We start from the raw sequence: 27233 nt of genomic DNA on the forward strand, positions 1-27233 counted from the left end.
TACTTCAGAGAGGAGCTAAAACAGAGGATATGGGGGAAGGACCTGCATAGTTACAGTTCCCCCCTTTTCTCTGACACTACTTAATCTTGAGGAGAACAAATATTAGACAAGAAAAGGAATAAAAGTTCAGATAAATAGGTAGAGTTCCCCTTGTGGCACAGCAGAAACGAATCCAACTAGTATCCATGAGATTGCGGGTTTGATCCCCTGGCCTTGCTCAGTGGGTCAGGGATCTGGTGTTGCCATGAGCTGTGGTGTAGGTTGCAGATGTGACTCGGATCTTGCATTGCTGTGGCTATGGCTGTGGTCAGCAGCTGTAGTTCTGATTCGACCCCTAGCCTGGGAATTTCCAATGCAGGTGCCCTAAAAAGCAAAACAAAACAAAACAAAAAAAGTTAACATAAAGACGTTAATCATAAATTTGCCAGAGGTACCCATAGGGTCCTGCTCAGTTTTACCAGCAGACACTGCTTTGAGAGTGGCTGATGGTATCTGAGTCTGGCAGAGCTACTCTGTTTTTACTTCTAAATACATTTCTCTCAATGGCCAAAGCAGATGTCACCATTAATATCTTATATGGAACTATGTATTATCAGAGCCTCAGTCAAACATTTGTTAATGCAAGAAACAACAATTTTGTAAAAAACAGGCAATGGAAGTCTTAAGTTGTTGCAAATATCTCCTGGTTTCAGAGAGGGTGTGTTGATTTCTCCTTTCCTGCAGCCATTTACAGATGGTTTGGGTCAGAATGTTCCAGATAAGAACAAATAAGAACAAAATTATTTTTAACAACCAAGCATGGGGGCAGGGTTCCCTGAAATGGACCATTATGTATAAGCTCTACAAAGGGTCACCTGAAAGAAGTGGATCTAATATGGAATCAGATTTGCTGTTTCCTACTACAGTTTCCCACTGTCATTGTCCATTCCACAGTCTTTTAGGAAATGGGGTGATGACTTCTCTACTTCCTGCTGAACTGGGGCAGTGGGGGGTGATTGTCAAATGGAAGTGATCAACCTTGGGCTGGGAATATTTCTTAGAATCTTTGGTAAAGAGCACAATTCTCTTTCCTTATTTATCTACAATTATTGAACCAGACTTAACTCTGTTGTCTAATTTGTAATGGGACTTATGCATTTGGTTCTAGTTCTCATACCTGTCTGTTAACTTTCTGATTGTGTCTTAGCTATGCTAGATTCCTATGCTGTTCTCCTGAACAAGGTTAAAGAATTAGGTTAACTCACGCTTCTCAACCTATAATGAAGGAACTCATCTGGGAGGTGGGCCTTAAATAGTATATGCAGACCTCAGTGAACAGAATCAGAATTTGGTATCCATTGAAATGGTCTTTCTCTCTAAAAATATCCTCATTTTAAAATCAAATACAGCCAAACTAAGATTAGTTTGTTTTCAGAATGAGTCCAATTAATCATAATTTATACTTTTATATGGGTTGTGCTGGAATTTTTTTCATAAGGAATCTCAGACTGAAATTTTTAAAAAGCCTCACTCATGGGCCAGGACAGCCAGTCTGAAATTGTCAGATTTCATCTTATAGGTTTGGGTGGATTCATCCCTTTTATTGAGGTCCCCAGAATAACTTGAGGGTTTTGTTTTTGTTTTTCTGTTTTACACCTATTAGAAGGTGGCCTTCCTGTTTTATCTGAAAACGGTGTTGAGAATCTAAGAGTTTCCAGTCTTTGGAGAGGTTAGGTAGAGAGAAAAGACAAATGCTTTAACTTTGCCCACAAAGGCATAAATCCACCAAAGTGCTGCAAGTTACAACTAACCCAAGGGGAAAAAATTTCCCCACATCTGGAAAAAACAGATCAAAAAGCAGTAACATCTCAGGCAAAACCATAAACCATCACCATATTCATCAATTTACTCAGTTTTACATAATCAATCCCTCTTAGCAACAGTTCTATGAAATCAGAGTTTTCACTAGACTTTCAAAATATCTTACCTAGTTTTAGCATTATGACTTAAAACCTATCAGAAACCTGTTTTTGAAAAAGGTCCTTCTTGAAAATGTGGCGCTTTTGCAAAGCATCATCTTAACTGTCTATTAAAGACTGAAAAAAAAGGAGAGAGGACAAGATGGCGGAGGAGTAGGGGGACACGCTCGCCCTCTCCCACAAACACAACAAAAAAAGCACATCTACAGAATAAATGACTCGCACAGAACAGCAACCAATCGCTGGCAGAGGAACCTAAACTCCAGTAACGGCAAGAAGTTCGTGACATTACTGGGCAGAACGGGAGAAAAGAGGAGAGTGAGAGAAGGTGAATCCGAGCGGGACGGGGAGCGGGACAGGGAGCGGGACGGGCGCTCCTGAAAGGGAACTGCGGAGGAGAAAGGGATCCGCACCCTGGAAAGTCACCTACACAGGGGAAAGATCAAACAAACCGGAGGAATCTCCAGATGCAGAGAAGAGTGTAGCAGTAAGTTGGAGTATGGAAAAGCTGATCAAGAACCGAACGGACCATCTGAACTACGGGCACAGTCACCAAAAATTGAGACGCCTGGGTGGGGGCTGGGCAGCGAGTCCTCGGCTCCAGAGGTTAGTCCCCGGGAAAGGGCCAGGGGACGCCTGGGTGGGGGCTGGGCACTGAGACCTCGGCTCCAGAGGTTAGTCCCTGGGAAAGGGCCAGGGGACGCCTGGGTGGGGGCTGGGCACAGAGACCTCGGCTCCAGAGGTTAGTCCCTGGGAAAGGGCCAGGAGACGCCTGGGTGGGGGCTGGGCACCGAGACCTCGGCCCCAGAGGTTAGTCCCCGGGCTGGGGGGGTGGGGCGGAGCGGAAACTGCTTGGGAGGTCTAGAAACCATTTGACAGGGCAGAGACTGCCTGGGAGACTAGAAAACAAAGCTGTCGCAGGGGAAGGGAGCAATACTCTAGGGGCGGGTAAGTGGAAAGCCGCATCAGAGGGAACCTGGGAGAAGAGCCTGGTCTGCGCCTGTGCTGGGGAGGGGAGAGAAGAAGGGGTGGGTCCCCATAGAATACCCCCCACGCCACAGCAAGCTTACAGGCCCGCTAGCTAGCTAAAAGCTGTGCTTCCCAGTGCATCCCCTCCCCCACCCCCGCCACCCCCTACGCTCTCGCTGAACCTGGGGCTGCCTGCCATCCAGGAGGGCTGGCCTCAACAATTGCCTGAAGCCTACCACCGCAGGGGCTGTCCCTGCACAGGCCTGCTTGCCCTTTGGAGGGGCTACACTTCTGCAGAGTAGCACCAAACACCACCAGCCCCGAGAAAAGGCCTGCAGCCCAGAAAAGCTAGAACAAGCCTAGCCAGGCCGTGAATAGATCTGCCTAATTCTCGGATGGTTGGATGGTTTTTCTGAGTTGGACTGCCCCGGGGAGGAGCCTCTTGGATTTCCAGCGGCCCTGCTACCCACCCAAGCCCCCAGGGGGTGCCAAGCTATAGAGGATCAGCTGCATAGGACTGCCAGCTCCAGGCAGGACCCCCTACAGCCCAGAAAAGCTGCAACAAGCTTGGCCGAGCCGGGAAAAGATCTCAGACGGTTTTTCTGAGTCAGGCTGCCCAGGGGAGGAGCCTCCTGGGTCTCCAACGGCCCTGCTACCCGTCCAAGCCCCCAGGGGGTGCCGAGACCTACTGGACCAGATGCATAGGACTGCCTGCTCCAGGCAGGACCCCCTACAGCCCAGAAAAGCTGCAACAAGCTTGGCTGAGCCGGGGAAAGATCTCAGACGGTCTTTCTGAGTCGGGCTGCCCTGGGGAGGAGCCTCCTGGGTTTCCAGTGGCCCTGCTACCCGCCCAAGCCCCCAGGGGGTGCCGAGACCTAGTGGATCAGCTGCATAGGACTGCCAGCTCCAGGCAGGACCCCCTGCAGCCCAGAAAAGCTGCAACAAGCTTGGGTGAGCCGGGAAAAGATCTCAGATGGTCTTTCTGAGTCGGGCTGCCCTGGGGAGGAGCCTCTTGGGTTTCCAGCGGCCCTGCTACCTGCCCAAGCCCCCAGGGGGTGCCCCACTCCCCCGGAATAGCTGCTCAGCACCACCAGCCCCCTAGAAGAGCCCCTGCAGCCCAGAAAAGCTGCAACAAGCTTGGCCAGTCTGTGAAAAGATCTGCCTACATTCTCAGGCCCTCCTTCTGAGTTGGGCTGCCCTAGGGAAGAGCCTCTTAGGTTCTCAGTGACCCAGATAGCTGCCCCAGCCCCCAGGGGGTGCTGCACTCCTGAGGAACAGCTGCCCAACACCACCAACCCCCTGCAAGAACCCCACAGCCTAAAAACACCAGAGCAAGCTCTGCATGACCAAGTGAAATCTGCTACCATCGTGGTGTGGACCTCCGAGTCCTGTCTGCCCTCAGGAAGTCCTCCTTTGCTTCAAAGAAACACTGTTAGCCCCATCAACACTCCAGAAAAGCCACACTGCCTCAAAAAAGATTGCCCAACAACGCCAGCCCTCAGGAAATATTCCACGGCAGTGCTAAGGCAAACACTGCCCGATAACGAAGAGTACAACTCCCTCAGGAGAAAGAAAACAACAAGCAAGATGAAGAAGCTGAGAAACCACCCCCAGTCAAACCAACAGGAGAACTCACCTAAAACAGTCAACAATGAAACAGATCTCTGCAGTCTGACAGACCTGGAGTTCAAAAGAGAAATAATGAAAATACTGAAGGAATTAAGAGAAGATATGAACAGTAATGCAGATACCCTCAGAAAGGAACTAGAAAAGATAAGGAGGAGCCAAGAAAAACTAGAACATTCATTTGCAGAGATACAAACTGAACTAAAGGCAGTAAAAACCAGAATGAATAATGCAGAAGAACGAATCAGTGATATGGAAGATAGAATAATGGAAATCACTCAATCCGGTCAACAGACAGAAAACTGAATAAAAAAACTGGAAAGCAATATAAGAGACCTATGGGATAATATAAAGCGGGCCAATCTACGCATAATAGGAATTCCAGAAGGAGTAGAAAAAGATAAGGGGATGGAAAATATATTTGAAGAAATTATCGCTGGAAACTTCCCAAATCTAAAGGATGCTGGGTTCAAGATACAAGAAGCACAGAGGGCCCCAAACAAACTGAACCCAAACAGACCCACACCAAGACACATCATAATAAAAATGGCAAAAGTTAGTGATAAAGAGAGGATCCTAAAGGCAGCAAGAGAAAAACAGAATGTTACCTACAAGGGAAGCCCCATAAGAATATCAGCTGATTTCTCTACAGAAACACTACAGGCCAGGAGGGAATGGCAAGAGATATTTAAAGTGCTCAAAGGAAAAAATATGCAACCTAGAATACTCTATCCAGCAAGAATATCATTTAAAATAGAAGGGGAAATAAAAATTTTTTCCAACAAACAAAAACTGAAAGAATACTGCAACACAAAACCCAGGTTAAAGGAAATATTGAAAGGGCTTCTCTAAACCAAAAAGAAAGGAAGGAAAGGGAAGAAAAAAGAAAAGAAAAAAAAAAAAAAGAAGAGGAGGAAGAACTAGGACTGAAGAAACCGCAATCAGAGAGCAGTCACTCAAATAAGCCAGCATACAGATTTAATCATGAACAGGCCTCAAACAAAATGAAATTAAAAAGAAAAAAATAAAAAAGAGTCATCAAAACCATAAAATGTGGGCAAGGGATGTTAGGAAGTAAATAACCCTTTTTGTTTGTTTGTTTGTATGTTTCTCTTCTTAATTTTAATATAATGATGAAGTGTTTGAACTTACAGGACCATCAGACTAAAACACACAACTATGGGAAGGGGTTAGCATACTTAAAAAACAGGGCAACCACAAGCCAAAACCAAATATGGCATTTGCAAAAAATGAAAAAAAAAATCCACTCAAGCAGATAATAACAGGAGACCACCCAACCAAAAAAAAAAAAAGAAAGGAAGAATGGAGAACCATAGAATCAACTGGAACACGAGGTTCAAATGGCAATAAATAATCATCTATCAATTATCACCTTAAATGTCAATGGACTGAATGCCCCAGTCAAAAGACACAGAGTGGCTGAGTGGATAAAAAGGCAAAAACCTTCCAAATGCTGCCTACAAGAAACTCACCTCAGGACAAAAGATACATATAGATTGAAAGTGAAAGGGTGGGGAAAAATATTTCACGCCAATAGACATGACAGAAGAGCAGGAGTCGCAACGCTCATATCAGACAAAATAGACTTTAAAACAAAAGACATAAAGAAAGACAAAGAAGGACACTACTTAATGATTAAAGGATCCATCCAAGGAGAGGATGTTACTATCATCAACATATATGCTCCAAATACAGGAGCACCCAGATACATACAACGAATATTAACAGACATAAAGGAAGATATTGATGAGAATACAATCACAGTAGGAGACCTTAATACCCCCCTCACATCAATGGACAGATCCTCTAGACAGAAAACCAAGAAAGCAACAGAGATCCTAAAGGAAACAATACAAAAGTTAGACCTCATTGATATCTTCAGGACACTACATCCAAAAAAAGCAGAATACACATTCTTCTCAAATGCTCATGAAACATTCTCAAGAATCGACCACATATTGGGACACAAAGCTAATCTCAGTAAATTTAAGAGCATAGAAATTATCTCAAGTATCTTCTCTGACCACAATGCCATGAAATTAGAAATCAACCATGGGAAAAGGAAAGAGAAAGAAACCTACTACATGGAGACTAAACAACATGCTACTAAAAAACCAATGGGTCAGTGAGGAAATCAAGAAGGAAATTAAAAACTACCTTGAAACAAATGATAATGAAGACACAACCACTCAAAATCTATGGGATGCTGCGAAAGCAGTGCTCAGAGGGAAATTTATAGCAATACAGGCCTTTCTCAAAAAAGAAGAAAGATCCCAAATGGACAACTTAACCCTCCACCTAAACGAATTAGAAAAAGAAGAACAAAAAAGTCCTAAAGTCAGCAGAAGGAAGGAAATTATAAAGATCAAAGAAGAAATCAATAAAGTAGAGACTCAGAAAACAATAGAGAAAATTAATAAAACCAAGAGCTGGTTCTTTGAAAAGGTGAACAAAATTGACAAACCCCTGGCCAGACTCACTCAAAAGAGGAGAGAAAGAACCCAAATAACCAAAATTAGAAATGAAAAAGGAGAAATCACAACGGATACAGCAGAAATACAAAAAACCGTAAGAGAATACTATGAACAACTATACGGCAACACGTTTGACAATCTGGAAGAAATGGACAATTTTCTAGAATCTTACAGCCTGCCAAAACTGAATCAAGTAGAAACAGACCAACTGAACAGACCGATCACTAGAAATGAAATTGAAGAGGTCATAAAATCACTCCCTACAAATAAAAGTCCAGGACCAGATGGCTTCACAGGTGAATTTTATCAAACATATAAAGAGGAATTGGTGCCCATCCTCCTGAAACTCTTTCAAAAGGTGGAAGAAGAAGGAATACTCCCAAAGACATTCTAGGATGCCACCATCACCCTCATTCCAAAACCAGACAGAGATACCACCAAAAAAGAAAACTATCGCCCAATATCATTGATGAATATAGATGCAAAAATTCTCCACAAAATCTTAGCCAACCGAATCCAACAACATACCAAAAAAATTATACACCATGACCAGGTTCATCCCAGGTTCACAAGGATGGTTCAACATATGCAAATCAATCAGCATCATACACCACATTAACAAAAGAAAAGTCAAAAATCATATGATCATCTCAATAGACGCAGAAAAAGCATTTGACAAAGTCCAACATCCATTCATGATCAAGACCCTCGCCAAAGTGGGTAAAGAGGGAACATTCCTGAACATAATCAAAGCCATTTATGAGAAACCCACAGCAAAGATAATACTCAATGGGGAAAAACTGAAAGCCTTCTCACTCCAATCTGGAACAAGACAGGGATGCCCACTCTCACCACTGCTCTTCAACATAGTTTTGGAAGTCCTAGCCACAGCAATTAGACAAACCAAAGAAATAAAAGGCATCCATATAGGAAGAGAAGAGATCAAACTGTCACTGTATGCAGATGACATGATACTATACATAGAAAACCCTAAGGACTCAACCCCAAAACTCCTTGAACTGATTAATAAACTCAGCAAAGTAGCAGGCTATAAGATTAACATTCAGAAGTCAGTTGTATTTCTGTATACCAGCAATGAAATCTTAGAAAAGGAATACAAAAATATAATACCTTTTAAAATTGCACCTCACAAAATCAAATACCTCGGAATACACCTGACCAAGGAGGTAAAGGACCTATATGCCGAGAACTATAAAACTTTAATCAAAGAAATCAAAGAAGATGGAAAGAAATGGAAAGATATTCCATGTTCCTGGATTGGGAAAATCAATATTGTAAAAATGGCCATACTACCCAAAGCAATCTACAGATTCAATGCAATCCCTATCCAATTACCCAGGACATTTTTCACAGAACTAGAACAAACAATCCAAACATTTATATGGAACCACAAAAGACCCAGAATCTCCAAGACTTCAAGAAATACTACAAAGCCACAGTCATCAAAACAGTGTGGTACTGGTATCAAAACAGACAGACAGACCAATGGAACAGAATAGAGAATCCGGAAATAAACCCTGACACCTATGGTCAATTAATCTTTGACAAGGGAGGCAAGAACATCAAATGGGAAAAAGAAAGTCTATTCAGCAAGCATTGCTGGGAAACCTGGACAGCTGCATGCAAAGCAATGAAACTAGAACACACCCTCACACCATGCACAAAAATAAACTCCAAATGGCTGAAAGACTTAAATATACGACAGGATATCATCAAACTCCTAGAAGAAAACACAGGCAAAACACTCTCTGACGTTAACCTCATGAATATTTTCTCAGGACAGTCTCCCAAAGCAATCGAAATTAGAGCAAAAATAAACCCATGGGACCTCATCAAACTGAAAAGCTTTTGCACAGCAAAGGAAACCCAAAAGAATACAAAAAGACAACTTACAGAATGGGAGAAAATAGTTTCAAATGATGCAACCGACAAGGGCTTAGTCTCTAGAATATATAAACAACTTATACAACCCAGCAGCAAAAAAGCCAATCAATCAATGGAAAAATGGGCAAAAGACCTGAATAGACATTTCTCCAAAGAAGATATACAGATGGCCAACAAACACATGAAAAAATGCTCAACATCGCTGATTATAAGAGAAATGCAAATCAAAACTACCATGAGATACCACCTCACACCAGTCAGAATGGCCATCATTAATAAATCCACAAATAACAAGTGCTGGAGGGGGTGTGGAGTAAAGGGAACCCTCCTGCACTGTTGGTGGGAATGTCAACTGGCACAGCCACTATGGAGAACAGTTTGGAGATACCTTAGAAATCTATACATAGAACTTCCATATGACCCCGCAATCCCACTCTTGGGTATCTATCCGGACAAAACTCTACTTCAAAGAGACACGTGCACCCGCATGTTCATTGCAGCACTATTCACAATAGCCAGGACATGGAAACAACCCAAATGTCCATCGACAGAGGATTGGATTCGGAAGAAGTGGTATATATACACAATGGAATACTACTCAGCCATAAAAAAAGAACGACATAATGTCATTTGCAGCAACATGGATGGAACTAGAGACTCTCATCCTGAGTGAAATGAGCCAGAAAGACAAAGACAAATACCATATGATATCACTCATAACTGGAATCTAATATCCAGCACAAATGAACATCTCCTTAGAAAAGAAAATCATGGACTTGGAGAAGAGACTTGTGGCTGCCTGATGGGAGGGGGAGGGAGTGGGAGGGATCGGGAGCTTGGGGTTATCGGACACAATTTAGAATAGATTTACAAGGAGATCCTGCTGAGTAGCATTGAGAACTTTGTCTAGATACTCATGTTGCAACAGAAGAAAGGGTGGGGGAAAAATGTAATTGTAATGTATACATGTAAGGATAACTTGACCCCCTTGCTGTACAGTGGGAAAATAAAAATTATAAAAAAAAAAAAAGACAAAAAAAAAAGATTTAAGATCTGATCACCGTGCTTCTTGGAAGCTTATCCAAGTTTCGGTGACATACAACATTTAAAAATAATTAAAATTATAACTTTTATACTGGACATATTTATATTATAGAAACATTATATAATTTCTAGAATGTCTATATTAATAACATTTATTCATACTGTGTAACCTGAGGAGGCTTACTGTCGACCAACCAGGCAGGTTCTCAATAATCTTTTAGCAGAGAGGAACCAAATCTATCCCTGTACCAGTCTGCTTTTAATAACAAAATCCATTTACCCAATTAAATTTAATCTAATCTCAGCCTGAGATACATGAAAATTCCTTTTCTACTCATAACATATATGCTATTTTCCTAAAATATAGTGGAATGTTTCCTTTATCACTTTTAGTAGCTTTAATTATATATTTAGATTAGACTCCTCAGCTCTCAATAACCTTAATTTTCTAGTGAAAATCAAGAGGCAGTTTTTTCCAAAATCTGGAGACACTGTTTTAGATGGACATTTTTAAAGCATAATTATTCCCGTAGAGTTTACCTAAACGCTTTTTTCTTGTTTGCATTTAATTCACTCACAACATTTCATCATACCAAGTTATTTTTCTTGTTAACAAATTTGTAGATAAAATAAGATTTTACTTCTGTTACACCTGGGTGAAGTCATTAAGCCAGCTCTCTCTGATTGCATATGCAAAAAGAACCAGTTTTGCAATTTCAATAGTTTCATCTTAACCAAGTTTCTCCAGAGTCTAAACAATATAGTGGTCATGCAGTGTTAAAAAAAAACCTTCTCTCTCTCTTTCTAGAAGCATACTAAAGATCTTCCAGTTTTACAAAACGTACCCTAGGGGGTTCTATCAAATGGAATAGAGCTCTGATTATCATGGCAGGTAATATCAAATATCAAACAAATGCAATGCAAAACGGTCTCGCAGGATCACAGGTCCCTAGCACCAAAAAAGGGAGATCCCCATCCATTGCAGAGAGAAAGCCCCAACCAGTGCTCCTTCACAAGCACTGCAATAGGGAATGATACCTGGTGTCCTCACATTTGAACCCCGTTACCAAAGACTGACAATGCAGGTACTACAACACACACACAAACAAGGAGTAGCCCAGAAATTCCACTTCATTCCCAGACGGAGGCCTCCAGAGCAGCCTGCCTCCAGAAAGAGAATGGACTATGAATGGCTCATCTCCAAATGATACACACAAAACACAAACAGCAAATAAGCTATGGTCACACGGACAGAAAGTCAGAGGAGATGTAGTCTAAAATTCTACTTCCACTCCCAAATGGAGGAAACCTCCAGGTTGGCCCAGCTTTCAAAAGAGAATGGACTCAGATGAACAGGAGGAAAACAGCCAATTTAATTCATATGCACAGAAGTCTCATAGAAATGAGACCCAAGTGACCAAAGCAGACTGTTAATATATCATTTTTAGATAAAGAAACAATTACTTGTGAAGATTTAAATTAAAAGAGTCTTCTGCTTAGAGTAAGAGACTGATGTAGTAACAAAGTTTGTTTATGTGACTTTCTTAGCCTTGAATTTCCTAACTGCTTTTTATCCTGGTGTAGGGAGGGTACCTTCACATGGGAGATCTCTTTCTTGCTTTTGAGGGGATAGAGGAGGCCAGATGAGAAATTCAGGCAAAGCTTTATTGGGGCTTCAGGGAGCAGAAACAAGAAATAGGTGCCCTTGCTTTCTCCTGGGGTTAAGGGTGGCCTGGTCCCTTCAATGGGGTTGATTAAGATGAGGATGCATTACTGGGTGGAGGGGGGTGGGCAGTTCAGGCGGTCAGCCCACCCTCTTGGTGCTGTGTGCAGAGGTCATGACCAGCACCCTGCTTTTGCTGCTCAGTAGTATCAGGTGGTTTGTGACCTTTTTGTATCTTGATGGTCATGATTGCCTCAGCTGCACATGTGTGCAGTTATTTTTTAGTTGCTTGGAATTTTTTTTTGTGTTTTGTTACTTAGGGAGATGTCCTAGCTGGTCGTAGGAAAAGTGCACAGAACTCACTGCGCTGTCTTCGCTTCACTTTTTTTTGCTTTTTAGAGCTGCACCTTTGACATATGGAAGCTCCCAGGCTAGTGGTCAACTCGGAGCTGCAGCTGCCGGCCTACACCACAGCCACAGCAATGACAGATCTGAGCCACATCTGTGATCTATAGCACAGCTCACAGCAACACCAGATCCTTAGCCCACTGAACAAGGCCAGGGACTGAACCCTTATCCGTGTGGATACAAGTTGGGTTCTTAACCTCTTGAGCTGCAATGGGAACTCCAGGCTTACTTCTTGATCCATACATATTCTGTTTATACTACCGTGGTTATCTGATGGATGGGCCCTTCTCTTTCCTCCCCTGTCCTTGTTTCACAGTAAATGGCTGGCTGCATAAGAGAGGATAGGGAGGAGCCATTACCACCTTCTGCTCTGAAGTAAGTTGTGGATGGAAGGAAATAAGGCTGTCAGTGCCTGCAGTCCTTGGCTGGAGCATCGTGGGCACATCCTGTCTCTATTCCCTTGTCCTGCTGTGCGTGCACAAAGATACAGTGAAGAATTGCTGAATGTGACATCAGAGTACCATACCTCTTGTGGGGCTCAGGGTACTGTGTGAGTTGCATTCATAAATCAACGCTGCTCAGAGATATTAAGTGACCTGCTTAAGGTCACTTAAGCAGGAAGTGTCCAAGCTGGTTTTAAAACTTGGTGTTGGCTTATGTTTTTCTTTTCCTCCTTCCTTCCTTTCTCTCTCTGGCTTTCTTTCTTTCTTTTTCTTTCTTTCTCTCTCTCTCTTTCTCTTTTTCTTTCTTTCTCTCTTTCTCCTTTCTTTCCTTCCTTCCAGACCCTTGTGACTTGGAATAGGTCACAATGAGGGAAGCCGCAACTGGAAAGTAGCCTTCTGTGAGTGTTTAGCACTAGTGCCGTTCTAATTTTTTAATTTTATACTTTTATTTGTTTCTTTTATACTTGTGTTAATAGTTACACACCGAGAACTATGTCTAGTCACTTATGATGGAGCATGAGAATGTGAGAAAAAAGAATGTGTACATGTATGTGTAACTGGGTCACTATGCTGTACAATAGGGAAAAAAATGTATTGGGGAAATAACAATAAAATAAATAAATAAAAATAAATCTCCCTGGGTTGAATTAGAAATCATGAGATTTTCTGGAAAATGAGCTTCTGCCTCTGGCATTAGGCTTTAAAGAACAATGCCTAGAGAAACAAACATGGTTCTTCTAAGAGCCAAATAGCAGAAAGAGAACCTGAATAAAATCTGAGGCTATTTAAAAAAAAAATAGTTAAGTGGTAATTATCAGGAACTGCCTTCTTTTTCCTCCTCTGAAAACCTGGGATGGGTATTCCAGACTGGATACTTAGGAGGCACTGGATACTAACGAAAGCAGGCACTGTTAGCCGTTAAGTTAAAATCACAAGCATTAAGTGCAATTATCCAGAGCAGACTGGGACAGAGAGTCACACACGAGCCTCCGCAGGCCACTCCTCTGAGCTTGCAGAGAATATCATTTATTTTATTTATTTTATTTTAATGCCATCATTGCAATGATCCACACTGATCTGGAATTATGTTTGTGTCCATTTGCTTGATTAGATACAAACTTTGTAATATTAGGAACCATGTTTACTCTCTTTGTGTTCCTAGTGCTTACAGATGCTATCACATATTTATAAAAGGTGCCACCACCAACTGCCAGTTTTTGTTTTTGTTTTTGCTTTTGCTTTTGAGAGATGCACCTTTGGCACATGGGAGTTCCCAGGCTACAGGTTGCATTGGAGCTACAGTTGCTGGCCTATACCACAGCCACAGCAATGAGGGATTCAAGCTGCATCTGCAGTCTACACCATAGCTCACAGCAACACCAGATCAGTGACGCAATGAGCGAGGCCAGGGATCAAACCCACATCCTCACTGATACTAGTTGGATTCATTTCCACTGAGCCATGACAGGAACTCCCAACTACCAGTTTTGAAACACTTGTTTTGCACCAGCTACTGTGAAAAGGACTCTTTATTTTTTAATTCTCACAAAAATCCTGCACAATATTATTTTAAGGGAACTTACACCCATGTAGGCACTTGATGTTTGCGTTGAGCATTGAGAAACTTTGTATACCCATGTGCTTTTTTTGTTTTTTGGGTTTTTTTGCTTTTTAGGGCCATACCCGTGGCATATGCAAGTTCCCAGGCTAGAGTCTAATCAGAGCTGCAGCTGCCAGCCTACACCACAGCCACAGCAATATGGGACCTGAGCCACATCTGCAGCCTGCACCACAGCTCACGGCAATGCTTGATCCCTGACCCACTGAGAGAGGCCAGGGATCATACCCATATCTTTATGGATACGAGTCAGGGTCATTACTGCAGAGTCGCAGTGGAAACTCCCTGATATGAATTCTGTGCAGATTCAAAGGGGATTTTCTTGTTAATATTTTCCTTCTTTTTTTTTCAAAGTGCTAGCAGCATTCACTATTTGCCTGTATGAGTTGCTTAAGAATAGTTTCTTTCAGACTAAGCTTATTGGTCAAGATTCTTAGATCTCCTGGTCCCCATGTTGACAGGTGGGCCCGATGAGCAGGTTGGAGATGGATTGTGAGTTGGATGGACAGTTGTGCCCATAGAAGTCCAGGAGAACTTATGTCAGTATTGAGGCACGGGGATGGGGGTAGGGGGAGTAGTTTGCTGTATTCTTCAGGGCTCAGTCCTGGACTTCATTCTTTTCAGCATTTTTTTTTTTAACTGACTGTATCAGTGTCATATTATTCAAATTTTCGAATGACCAGGCAACAAAGATTATTTAAGATATTGCATGATAGAATAAATTCCTCAGAAAATCTTAAACATGAAATACCACCAAACTGGGTAACAGAAAAATTCTGAAATAAATTCACCGTAACCTCAACTGCCCTGAATATAGAGCAGTGAAGAAAGGTCAGGGAGTTTTGGATGACAGGAGCTTTGGTGTAACGTAGTGGTCTGCTCTGGCTGCTGACAGTGTTCACTTCTCTTCTGCAGGGCAGTGTCATGGGGCAATAGAGGAAAGTAGGTAGGTGTTACAGGTTATCTGAAGAGGAAACTCTTAATATTTAGATTGTCTAAACATAGAATTATATCCAATGATTCCATACTACTAGGGAATTTTCCAGAGAGAATTCTAGAGGGGTCGTGTAAAATTCATGAGATGGCCACTGGTGGTGTTTCACACATTACATAATGAATTGAGTAAATGTCTCGCACGGTCCCCTCCTGTTCTGAAATGTGTATAAATCTTTGCTAATTATCCAGCCCAGGGAAATATTTGGAATTGTAATTTTATGAGAGCCATTTACTAAAAGGAAATCAAATGTAAAAGCCATTTACTAAAAGGAAATCAAATATAGATTACAGTTCCAAATTGAACCCTTAAAAGACAATTTAAGAAAGAATGCTAAGGGAGTTCCTGTTGTGGATTAGTGGGTTAAGGACCTGACTTTGTGGGTGTAGGGATTTGATCCCTGGCTTCGCTCCATGGGTTATGGATCCAGCATTGCTTCAAGCTGTGAGTTGCAGCTTGCAGCTCAGATCTGGTATTGTCCTGGCTGTGGGATAGGCCTCAGCTGCAGCTGGATTCAACCCCTAGCCTGGAAACTTCCATGTGCTTCAGGTGTGGCCATAAAAATAAAAAATTTAAAAAGTGTTAAATTCAAAACTAGAATACCCTGTGTATTGACAGGTCTAATGTGAAAAAGGTCTGTATGTGTATTACAAAGAATGGTAAAGAAGAAAAAGGGAAACTTTAACAAGTTTCCAAGTAAATAAAACAAAAGATTTGAGGAATAAACAAGAGTTATGTGCAAGATTTACTTCTCAGGTTGTATATAATTTGGTTGTAAGAGCACACACATCAAACATACAGTAATTACAGCTATCAGAATAGAGTAGGAGTGTAAGATGGTGATATGTATTAATTATTGCCCTTATGCAGTTGAGTGGCTTTAGCATGTGAATGACATGGATGATACAGTCTTTTTTTTTTTTCTTGGGCCGCTCCCGCAGCATATGGAGGTTCCCAGGCTAGGGGTCGAATTGGAGCTGTAGCCACTGGCCTACGCCAGAGCCACAGCAACGCAGGATCCGAGCCACGTCAGCAACCCACACCACAGCTCACGGCAACACCGGATCCCCAACCCACTGAGCAAGGGCAGGGACCGAACCCGCAACCTCATGGTTCCTAGTCGGATTTGTTAACCACTGAGCCACAACAAGAACTCCATAGTCTTTTAATTCTGTTTCTACCTAAGAGTAGACTATGTGATGATATACAACCCAGCAGCTCTGAGTAACTCATCATTCATAAATTTTTAGTGCAGGTTAAATCCTACTAAGATTTCAAGGCACCCAAATGAGGTGGTACTTTGGAAATTGTGTGTTGTTGCATTGCTTGTTGGAAAATGTATTTCAGGTTTCAGGTTGTGCTGAGGCAGTGGATCCATGTTCATCCTCCTAAGCTTCGCTCTAATCGTGTGGCAGCTGCATGCCGTGCCTGCAAGGGCACTGGTCACTCTCTCCTCTCGGTGCTGTTCATGGGCACAGGCACAGAGCTCTTCCCTAGGAGGAGTGTCTAAATTCACAGCCTGTCTGATTACCAGCTCCTGTGGGCTGTTTAGGTCCTGGTACAGTATGGCCCAGCTGACATTTTCAGATTTACGTTCCTTAAACTTAGACTCACAGGCCAGGCAGCTAAGTCCTCTTCCTTCCCACCCTCCCACGTGGTGCCTTTACATACTCCTACCTATGAGACTCCTTCCTGTCTTCCCTTCAGACCTCAACGTAAATATCACGGCCTTTACATTGCTTTAATATGCTTAACTTTAAAATGAGAGTATGAATGTAGTGTTTTTGTTCCATCTAGTAGTGTGAGTCTACGAATGTTAAAGGAAACTGATTATAGACAAACTAATAAAGGCATAATTTGAGATATAGTCTTAAATTTTCTTAAAGAAGAATTCTAACACTTCTGTCTAGACCTTAGAAAGTTATATAACTTCTTTGTCTTTACATATTAACCCTGTTATTTACGTTAATTGATCAACTAAAGAACAGTGAATCCCATTCTAGAGACTCAACTCTTATTTCTATTATTTAAAGGGGTAGGAAATGATAACAAATTTAGGAGTTGGAAATTAAGCAGTTTTAATTCATTTATATTCTGTGCTGTGGTTTTATGAGTTACAAAAAGACTGGTGAAGCTTTTGCTAACACAGGCTTTAATAATTTTAATGAGATGTCTGCTTAATATGAATCCTAAGGAAATTACATTTTATAATATTGCTCTAAGTAGACCTTTGTTCTTGCTTGTTGCGAAAGTTTGTTTAATAAATTATAGATTGCCTGATTTGTCCATTGGCAGCTGACTGCATTCTTCACTTATTAAAAGGCAAATTCCATATGTGATATTTTTGTAGCAGGAGAAGTTAAAGTGGAGTGATTGTATGGAAGTTCCCACATGATGCAGTGGCCTAAGGATCCAGTGTTGTCACAGCTGGAGTGCAGGTCACAACTGTGGCACGGGTTTGATCCCTGGCCCGGGAACTTCCACTTGCTGTGGGTGTAGCCAAAAAAATTAAAAACTTAAATAAGGTGGAATGACTTGCTGCTTGACATGTTTGAGCTGAGTATGGACTATCAAAAGGGTGATAAGTCATAAGCAGGGAAAATGTGTTTGTCAAGGTCTTGACTTACTGTTCTCACACTGTTCCATCCCTGTCCCCACATGCAAACAATACAATAGTATTTTCATTCTTAAGTCTTCTAAAATCTTTAAGAAATTTTGTAGTTTATATGATAGCTTTATTTCGGATATCTCAATTTTATCTTGTCATTCTTTGCAAGGTACAACAGATAATTCTAATTCTAGTTACTAATATACTAATTAATACTAATATTAATAATACTAAAACTACTAATGTGCAGTATAAGAACAAAAGGTCAAATTAATAGTTTGTGTATAAGTATTTTTGTTTGAACTTTACTGTCTTTGTATCCTGATACTATTTAATAAATAGGACTTCCTGTGTTATAGTTAGGTCTGATATTTGTTCTTGGAGATTTTTCTACTTCACAAGAGCTTGCTCAGGAAGACATAATATGTTAACACGTCTGTTTGTTTATCTGTTTGTGTTTAATTGGAATACATTGTGAGAATCCAATTTTGTAGTTCTTTGACACTAACCTGGTTTTTCATATACGTATAAATTCTTATATAAAGATAGGTAATGACAAGTTTAGCTGTAGAAACTAAGTAGACTTTAGCAAGCTTCAGTGTGGCCATTAGACAGGATTTTCTGGATAAACTCAGGATGCCACTCTCTTCATGATAAATCAAGGCTATTTAAAGGCTATCACATTGCCTTGTTGCTATGGATACTATAATGCAAGAAAAGAAAACTATTGTTAACTCCCTTCTTTTTTAAAAAATTGTTATAGTTGATTTACAGTGTTCTGTGAGTTTCTGTCATACAGCAAAGAGACCCAGTCATACATATGTATACATTCTTTTTCTCATATTATCTTCTATCATATTTTATCATAAGTGGTTGGATATAGTTCCCTGTGCTGTACAGCAGGACCTCATTGCTTATGCATTCTAAATGTAACATCAGCATCTGTACTTCTTGAGATGGGATTGATCATTTTAAATGTTTCTTCTTTGCAATGCTGGATTATACAATGTGGTAGAGAAAGGAGATTGTTTTGTCTGTTTCTTCATAGTCCAGTATCTGAAGCCTTCCCATTAGTTTCCTCCTAAGTCAACACTGAGTAGGTGTCTTGTCAGCTTTTAGACTACAGTAGGATTGGATGGCCACAGTGGTGGACACAGTTTAATGGCTGGAAGTAGTATCTTTTTCAAATAGGCTTTGCCTCTCAACTTGTTTCTGATGGTATTGGGTTTAAATATATGTTACAGTGGAATAAAATGCAATACCTAGATACTTTTAGTTTGTGTTTTTAAAAACATTGAGTCTACGAGTTCCCACTGTGGCACAGTGGGTTAAGAATCTGTCTGCAGGGGTTTGGATCTCTGTAGAGGTGTGGGTTCAATCCCTGGCCTGGTACAGTGGGTTAAAGGATCCAGCATTGCCGCAGCTCAGCATAGCTTGCAGCTGTGGCTCAGATTCAGTCACTGGCCGAGGAATTTCCATATTCATCGGGTACTGCCATACAATTAAAAAAAAAAAAAATTGAGTCTGTCGTTGTTTTAGAGGATTACCTAATTTAAAGAATTTAGAGGATTGTTTAAGAGACCTTTTGAACTGTTGTAATTTTAATATGTAAGCAAATGTTTAAGAAATCTCCTAGGTCTATACTTTTTGGACATTATTGCTTACCTAAGACTAGGAAAATAAATGCTTTTTCCTGTCATTTTACAGAAAGATCTATAAAAATAATTAAAAACATGGCTGAGAATTAATTTTTAGTTATTGGAAAGTCTCAAAGAAATTGAATAGAAAATTAAAATCATTTTATGTATATTTAACTCTAAAAGGTTAAGTATTATTCTGGCTATAATTTCAGGAAGATTTCTTACCTATGTAGTTTGGTGCTTTGGTACATCTGACCTCAAACTTTAAACTGTTTTAAAATAAAGACAATGAGGTTAGTTTATGTTTACCTTTACAGGCAAAGAAGAGCATCTTCTGAATTCAGTCTTTGTAACTCTCACTTATGTATATAAGGCAGTACTTGAATTCCTATAAAGTTATAGAATGGTCTCTGCCATTCATCAGTGTGTTCATGATCCTGCCTCAGCAAGATTTGAGACTGAAGGGATACAAAACAGTTTTTAAAATGATCAGCTCTTTTGCCCTTTTTGATTTGTGAGACAGTCTATGAGATGCCAACTATCAGGGTAATTCATGTCTGAATTATTGAAATCCCTCTAGAGAAGCCAACTCTATTTGGAATAATAGTTGGTAAGGTTTAAGGCACAGACATTCCTCCCTCATGTAAGTTAACTCATTGTCGAAGCAAAGGAGCAGACCACCTTTAGAACAGTGTTTCTCAGCCCGTGACTGTGGTAAGAAATAAGTTTTACATTATCCGGTCTTCATGCACTCACATGTGTACACAGATGTGCAAAAACAGTTCATCATTTCTTTGTGCAGTGAACTCTCTTTTCTATTCTACTTCATTTTTTTTAATGTCAAAAAAAAAATCTAATTGTTGTCCATAAAATGTATTTCAAAAGTCAGTAGTGGGCTGCATCTGCAGTTTGATGAACTCTGTTTAGGTTATTTCCTTCTTCTTGCTTCCACATTTCTCTTTATCCTACATGCCCATTGACATGTTTTCTGTTATATAGTTTCCTATGGAAATGGTTGATAAACACCCATTTAAACTGTGTTGAAATCAAAATCTGAGGAAGAGAAACTCTTAGGACACTTAGAGATGTGTAACTTCTGAAAGGAAAGATGTTTTCCAGATTGTCTGTGGCATTTCTGAGGGTGGGAGTTGGGGTTATGAGAGGATCTCTACATAGTTTGAATTGGCCTTTTCTCCCATTTGCAAAGATTAAAGAGATAAGTTCATATCTAGCAGTATGAAAGGTAGTTAGTTTATAAGTTATAACTCATAACCAGAATTTGAATGTGAATTTTTAAAAAGAAGTAATTTAAGCCTGAAGAGGTTCTGTGTTCTTGGACTGTGGAAAGTGAATAGGAAGGAATCCCTCACAGATATGTCCTTTGCTTTCTTTCCATGGAAGAAGAATCAGTGAAATAATAAACCAAAGAAATCATTCTAAATTGAGAGACAGAAAGTAAATTTTAGTTACTCTATCCCTTTGCAGATTCTGTGTTCTATATAGAATGAATGAGTCTGGCCAAATTATCTAAGTTTATTTTTGACTTTAAGCCTTTCTGATTTTAAGTTAAAGCAGGACCTAGATTTTTATTTATTTATTTATTTATTTATTTGCTTTATAGGGCCACACCCTTGGCATATAGAAGTTACCAGGCTAGGGGTCAAATTAGAGCTACAGCTGCTGGCCTATGCCACAGCCACAGCAACCCCAGATCCAAGCCACATCTGCAACCTACACCACAGCTCACAGCAACACTGGATTCCTGGCCCACTCAGCGAGGCCAGGGATTGAACTTGCATCCTCATGGATACTAGTTAGATTTGTTTCTGCTGCGCCATAACAGGAACTCCAGGAATTAGATTTTTAAGTGCCTACTAAACATATGACACTTACAGATAAGTGTATCTGAGTATTATAGCCAGGGGTAACGATCAGGGAAAACCTGCTCCAGGAAGCTGCCAGGAGCCAGCCGAGGAACATTTGAAGTTTGTGTGCTTGTGGCCATTTAATCCCCCAATTCTCTTCCAGATTTGAGTGTTTGTAGTAACACAAATTGTCCTGTTTTTTGTTTAAAAAAAGGAAGGTATGTCTATCAGTTTAAATATTCAGTTGAAAATTATTGCTTGCTTTGTGACTACAATCTGTGCTTTCTTTGAAATGATTTTGCTTAGCAAAATCTTGCCTATATTGGAGGTTGGAAAAGAGAATGTGAAATAGATTATGTTAATCTGAGAATTATATATAGTTACAGGCTGATAATTAGATATTTGAGAATGTTATTAAAGAATTGGTACCTTTAATGGTAGGCTAATTAGTTTAAAAAATGATTCTGAGAGAGACAGTAATGACCAAATACAAGTAAGGGTAGTTCTTAAAAATTTATGTGTTTGTATAGCTAACAAAAAATGAACTCATATAACAACTAAGTTAGGAATTCTTTTTTTTTTTTTTTTTGTCTTTTTAGGGCTGCACGTGCAGCAATATGGAGGTTCCCAGGCTAGGGGTCGAATCAGAGCTGCAGCCGTCGGCCTGCGCCAGAGCCACAGCAACACAGGATCTGAGCCGTCTCTTCGACCTACACCACAGCTCAAGGCAACGCCAGATTCTTAACCCACTGATCGAGGCCAGGGATAGAACCTGCATCCTCATGGATGCTGGTTGGGTTCATTAACCACCGAGCCATGACGGGAACTCCAGGAATTCTTTTTTTTCTTCTTCTTTTTAGGGCCACATCTGCAGCATATGGAAATTCCCAGGCTAGGGGTCGAATTGGAGCTGCAACTGCTGGCCTATACCACAGCCACAACAACACTGGATCCAAGCCGCATCTGTAACCTGTGCCACAGCTTTCGACAATGCTGGATCCTTAATGCACTGATTGAGGACAGGGATCAAATCCTCATCCTCATGAATACTAGTTGGGTTCTTAACCCACTAAGCCACAACAGGAACTCCAAGTTATGAATTCTTTAGTTGGTTGAAGAAATGACCTTGTAAGAATGGTTTGAGAAATGAATGAGTGAATGCATAGAATATTTATTTTCTTGGTTTAAGAGAGGTATGCTATATATAGTCAATGGAACATTATTCAGCCATAAAAAATAATGAAACCATGCCATTTGCAACAACATGGATGGGCTTTGATCATGTTATGCTAATAGGTCAAACGGAAAGACAGGTACCTATGATTTCACTTATATGTGGACTCTTAAATAAACAAAAACCAAGCTCATGGACACAGAAAACATACTGGTGGTTGTCAGAAACAAGGGTGAGGGTGGGAGGTGGGTGAAATGGGCTAAGGGGGTTAAAAAGTAGAAACTTGGAGTTATAAGTTATCTATGGGGATGTCATGCACAACATGGTGAATAGTTAATAATACTATATTGTATATTTGGAAGTTTATAAGAGTAGATTCTAAAAGTTTTCACACATTAAAATATTTGTGTAACAATAGTGGTGGTGGATGTTAACTAGACTTACTGTGGTGATTATATCTCAATATACAGAAATATTGAACCATTATTTTATGGTTCAATATAACATTTTACATCAGATAATCTAAAAAAAATAAGAGGGCTAGGCTTTCAAGTTGAGGATCCAGTAGATGTAGGTCTTTGCATCCTGTCCTGCCCAGCATTTTTTTTGTATAAGTGAGAAAGAGCAAGATAGTTTCTGTTGAGCTCCTGAGAACTAGAAAAATATTATATTTAAAATGCAACTGATAGTGTGGACTCATGAGGAGATCGTATAGGCATACCTTGGAGATATTGAAAGTTGGGTTCCAGACCACTGCAGTAAAGCAAATATTGCAGTGAAGCAAGTCACGTGAATGTTTTGCTTTCCCAGTGCATATAAAGGTCATGTTTACAGTATACTGTAGTCTGTTAAGTGTACAATAGCATTATATCTAAAAAAGCATTGTATTTAATTTTAAAAACTTGATTGCTAAAGTGCTCACCATCATCTGAGCCTTCAGTGTGTTATAATCTTTTTGCTGGTGGAGAGTCTTGTCTTGATGTTGATGGCTGCTAGCTGATCATAAGGGTGGTGGTTGCAAATGGTTGAGATTGCTAGGAAATTTCTTAAAATAAAAAAATGAATTTTGCTGCATTGATTGACTCTTCACAAACCATTTTGCTGTACAGTGCGAGGCAGTTTGACAACATTTTACCCACAGTGGGACTTTTAAAATTGGAGTAAATCCTCTCAAACTCTTTTGCTGTTTTATCAACTAAGTTTATGTCATAACCTAAATCCTTTGTTGTCATTTCGACAGTCTTCTCAGCATCTTTACTAGGAGTGGATTCCATCTTAAGATCTTGAGTGGTTTCTTAAGAAACCACTGCCTTTGCTGATCCATAAGAATCATCTTTTTATCCTTTAAATTTTTTCATGAGATTGCAACGATTCTGTTACATCTTCAGGCTCCACTTCTCATTTTAGTTCTCTTACTTTTTCTACTACATGTTCAGTTACTTCCTCCACTGAAATCTTGAACCCCTCAGAGTCATCCATGAGGATTTGAATCAGCTTCCTCCAAACTCTTGTGAAGGTGGATATTTGGACCTCTTCCCATGAATCATGAATGTTTATCATAGCCATGATGTGGTTCATGGTGCCTCAAAATAATTACAGAGTAACATCAAAGGTCACTGATGACAGCTCACCACAATAAATAATAAATAATAATGAAAAGTTTGAAATATTGTGAGAATGCCAGAATGTGACACAGAGACACAAAGTGAGCAAATGCTGTGGGGAAAATGGTGCCAATAGTCTCATTCCACTCATGTCACCATATACCATTGATCTGTAAGCACTGTGCTAGCCGTGAAGCACCTTATAGGGAAGTACAGTACAATGAGGTCTGCCTGTTTGCTAGATAACCTGCCATCAGCACAGGGTGTCCTGTGGGCCAGTGGTGCCACAGAAGGAGGTGCAGCTAATTTGCTCATAGAGACCCCAGGGCATGCCCAACCTCTGTTCACAGGCCCCATCAGCTGGGGTGGGCAAGTACTCTGAAGTGTGGGATGTTCACATAAAGGATTTATTACATGCTTGAAAACAATTACATTAAGATTAAATTTGTATATTCTCTGTTGGGGGCCTAATATGTACAGTGTATTATTTCAAGTTCAATGATCGTGTTTGCTAGTTTTTTTTATAACAAATAAATGCTCTCTGCTTTATTTCTTTACTATGCTTCATATGCTACATTACACTAACTTTATCGAAAATATCTGTAATTAATTGGGGCTTAAAAGTCCTATTTGCTTTATGTTAAAAAAAAAAAAAGTAATACATCTGATTATTTACTTTAAAGCTGCAGAAGAAAGAAGATCAGCAATTGGAGCCTAAAAAAAGTACCAGCCCTAAAAAAGCTGCAGAGCCCACTGTTGATCTTTTAGGACTTGGTAAGTAATAAAAAATATAAGTCACTGTTAGGGTTACAAATCAGTTGAAACCTTTACTTGAAGTGAATACAGTGGCTTTATCATTTGTATGCCAATAGATACCTGTGAACTGGATTTGAAAATGGTATGATGAGTCTGCTGAGTTCTCACAAAAAAGGAAGTCTTTAATGAGGGAGCTAGTATCTGTCAGCACTGCCTTCACAGAAGTACAAGTAATGAGTCCTTTGGGAAAGAGGAGATATCAAAGTCATCTTCAGAGGCTTGGTGGACTGTGACACTTCAACATTTAAAATGAAGAATAGATTCTCTTTCTCCTCCCACCCCCATGCCTTTATTTAGTTTCATTGCAGTGGGGAGGTTTCCTTGGCAAAATAATTGAGTAGCCTTACTGTAAAATGTGCTATTTTAAAGTAAACTTTAATTTGGTCAACAAAAGCAAAACATTTCAAACCCGGATCTAGTGGCTAGATTCATTTTGTATGTCTGATGACAATAAGAAGAGCTCATTTTAATTTAATGTTGCCTAAGTTCTCATGGCTGACAGATATATGTTGTCTGCCTGGTAGGTCAACTGGCTTCCATGCAGGGAGTGCTTGTACTGTCCTTATCTACAAATGCTGTCAGCTTTATTTTTCCTTCTCTTCCTTCTAAAATAGCTTGATAAGTTGTCATTTTTAGTAATATCTGAGCCTTCAGCAATAATTAATTTAGAACTTTTTTTGTAGTTTAGAGAAAGATGGACAATTACAGCAAAAGAGTGAAATATAGTTGAAGGGTAGAGTGAAACTTCATATACTGCTTTTCTAAAAATTAATCTTTGTTCTTCTTAAGTAGATTGTTTTCTGTTTTAAGAATTACAATTGAGGAGTTCCCATTGTGGCTCAGCGGTAACGAACCCAGCTAGTATCCGTGAGGATGTGGGTTTGATCCCTCGCCTCGCTCAGTGGGTCAGAGATCTGGAGTTGCTGTGGCTGTGGTGTAGGCTGACAGCTACAGCTCTCATTCAGCCCTTAGCCTGGGAAATTCCATATGCCTTGAGTGCTGCCCTTAAAAAAAAAAAAGAATTACAATGGAATGTTTTATTCATTTTTTAGGAAGCTGGTATATCATGCAGATATACTCCCTATAGGTAAAAATCTTTTATGGTGGTGAAAATAAGTGATATATTAGAAAAATGATAAAAAAAACTTGTAATTTTGAAAATAGGGCTCAGTCCAAAGGCTCTAAATATAATTATGATGAAATATAGTCCTCATAATTTCTGTGTTTTGTTTTGTGTGCTGTAAATGAGAGAAAAGAAAAAAAGACTTATTACCAAAGGAAGAAGATATCTTACTAAGGGTATAGGCATATTTGTCTGCACTGCAGCATTTTCTTTCCAGTCTAAGTGCCTGCGTGGTTTATCAGTGTATAACTTAGAAATGTGAGATATAAACTTGACCTGACTCTTACCCTGCAGACTCATTCATGAAGTGCCCAGGCATCATGGTAGGCACTAGGGACATGGGTATGAAAGAGGACAGATGAAAATACCAGGCTTTGGAGCTTTCACTCTGTCTGGGGAAACAGTGAAGAATCAGTTAAGTAAACTGTATCATGGGTCATGTATGTAAGTGCTATAGATGAATATAGTGGTTATGGAGTTTCTGTCGTGGCTTAGCAGTAACGAACCCTGAGCAGTAACAATCCCTGGCCTCGCTTAGTGGGTTAAGGATCTGGCGTTGCTGTGAGTTGTGGTGTAGGTTGCAGGCACAGCTCAGATCCCGTGTTGCTGTGGCTGTGGTGTGGGCTGGCAGCTATAGCTCCAATTTGACCCCTAGCTTGGGAACCTCTGTATTCCTTGGGTGCTGCCCTAAAAAAACAAAAGTAAAATAAAACAGAGTGGTTATAATTTTAAATAGGGTGGAGGCTTTGAGGGGCTCACTGCGCAAAGACCAGAGGAAGTGGGACACTCAGCCGTGTTTCAGTAACACGTGTGGCTCCAGAGGGATGAGATAGGTGGTGGTCTGGAGAGCATAGTGACCAGAGAGAGGCTGGCACACTGTGACACACTTCAGCTTTTACTCTGAGTGTCCTAGAAACATATTAGAGGGATTTGAGCAAAGAAGTACCTCATCTGACTTGAGTTTTTGAAGAATTTTCTAACTACTATGTTAAGAATAGATTGTAGCAAGGCAGGGCTGGAGTCAGGGAGACCAGTGAGCAAAGTATTACAGTAAAACAGGAGAGAGGGGATGATAGCTTAGGGCAAGTGGTGATGTTGGGAGTTATAAGAAGTGTAGTCAGGTCCTGCGTATATATTAAAAATAGAGCCTGACCAGTGGAAATTATCAGATGTAACTCTTTGGGAATGAACTTGTAGAACAAGCAGATCGATCTGCTAATTTGGGACAAGAAAATTTACTTTAGTGATTTCCTGAATATCGGGGAGCAGATGGGGTGTGG

The 27233-nt window shown here is 40.3% G+C and overlaps 1 protein-coding gene across 5 annotated transcripts in view; it reads left to right on the forward strand.

Moving 5' to 3' along the window:
- Positions 1-27233, forward strand: part of SMAP1 (small ArfGAP 1) — a 165821-nt gene that overhangs the window by 112969 nt on the left and 25619 nt on the right. For all 5 annotated transcript variants that reach the window (XM_047760249.1, XM_047760240.1, XM_047760275.1 and 2 more), the window contains one exon: positions 24698-24788. In XM_047760249.1, coding sequence (XP_047616205.1) covers positions 24698-24788 — 91 coding nt within the window. The remainder of the gene's footprint in view (positions 1-24697; positions 24789-27233) is intronic.

This window comes from Phacochoerus africanus, chromosome 2 (assembly GCF_016906955.1).
Source record: "Phacochoerus africanus isolate WHEZ1 chromosome 2, ROS_Pafr_v1, whole genome shotgun sequence".
Taxonomy (NCBI): domain Eukaryota; kingdom Metazoa; phylum Chordata; class Mammalia; order Artiodactyla; family Suidae; genus Phacochoerus; species Phacochoerus africanus.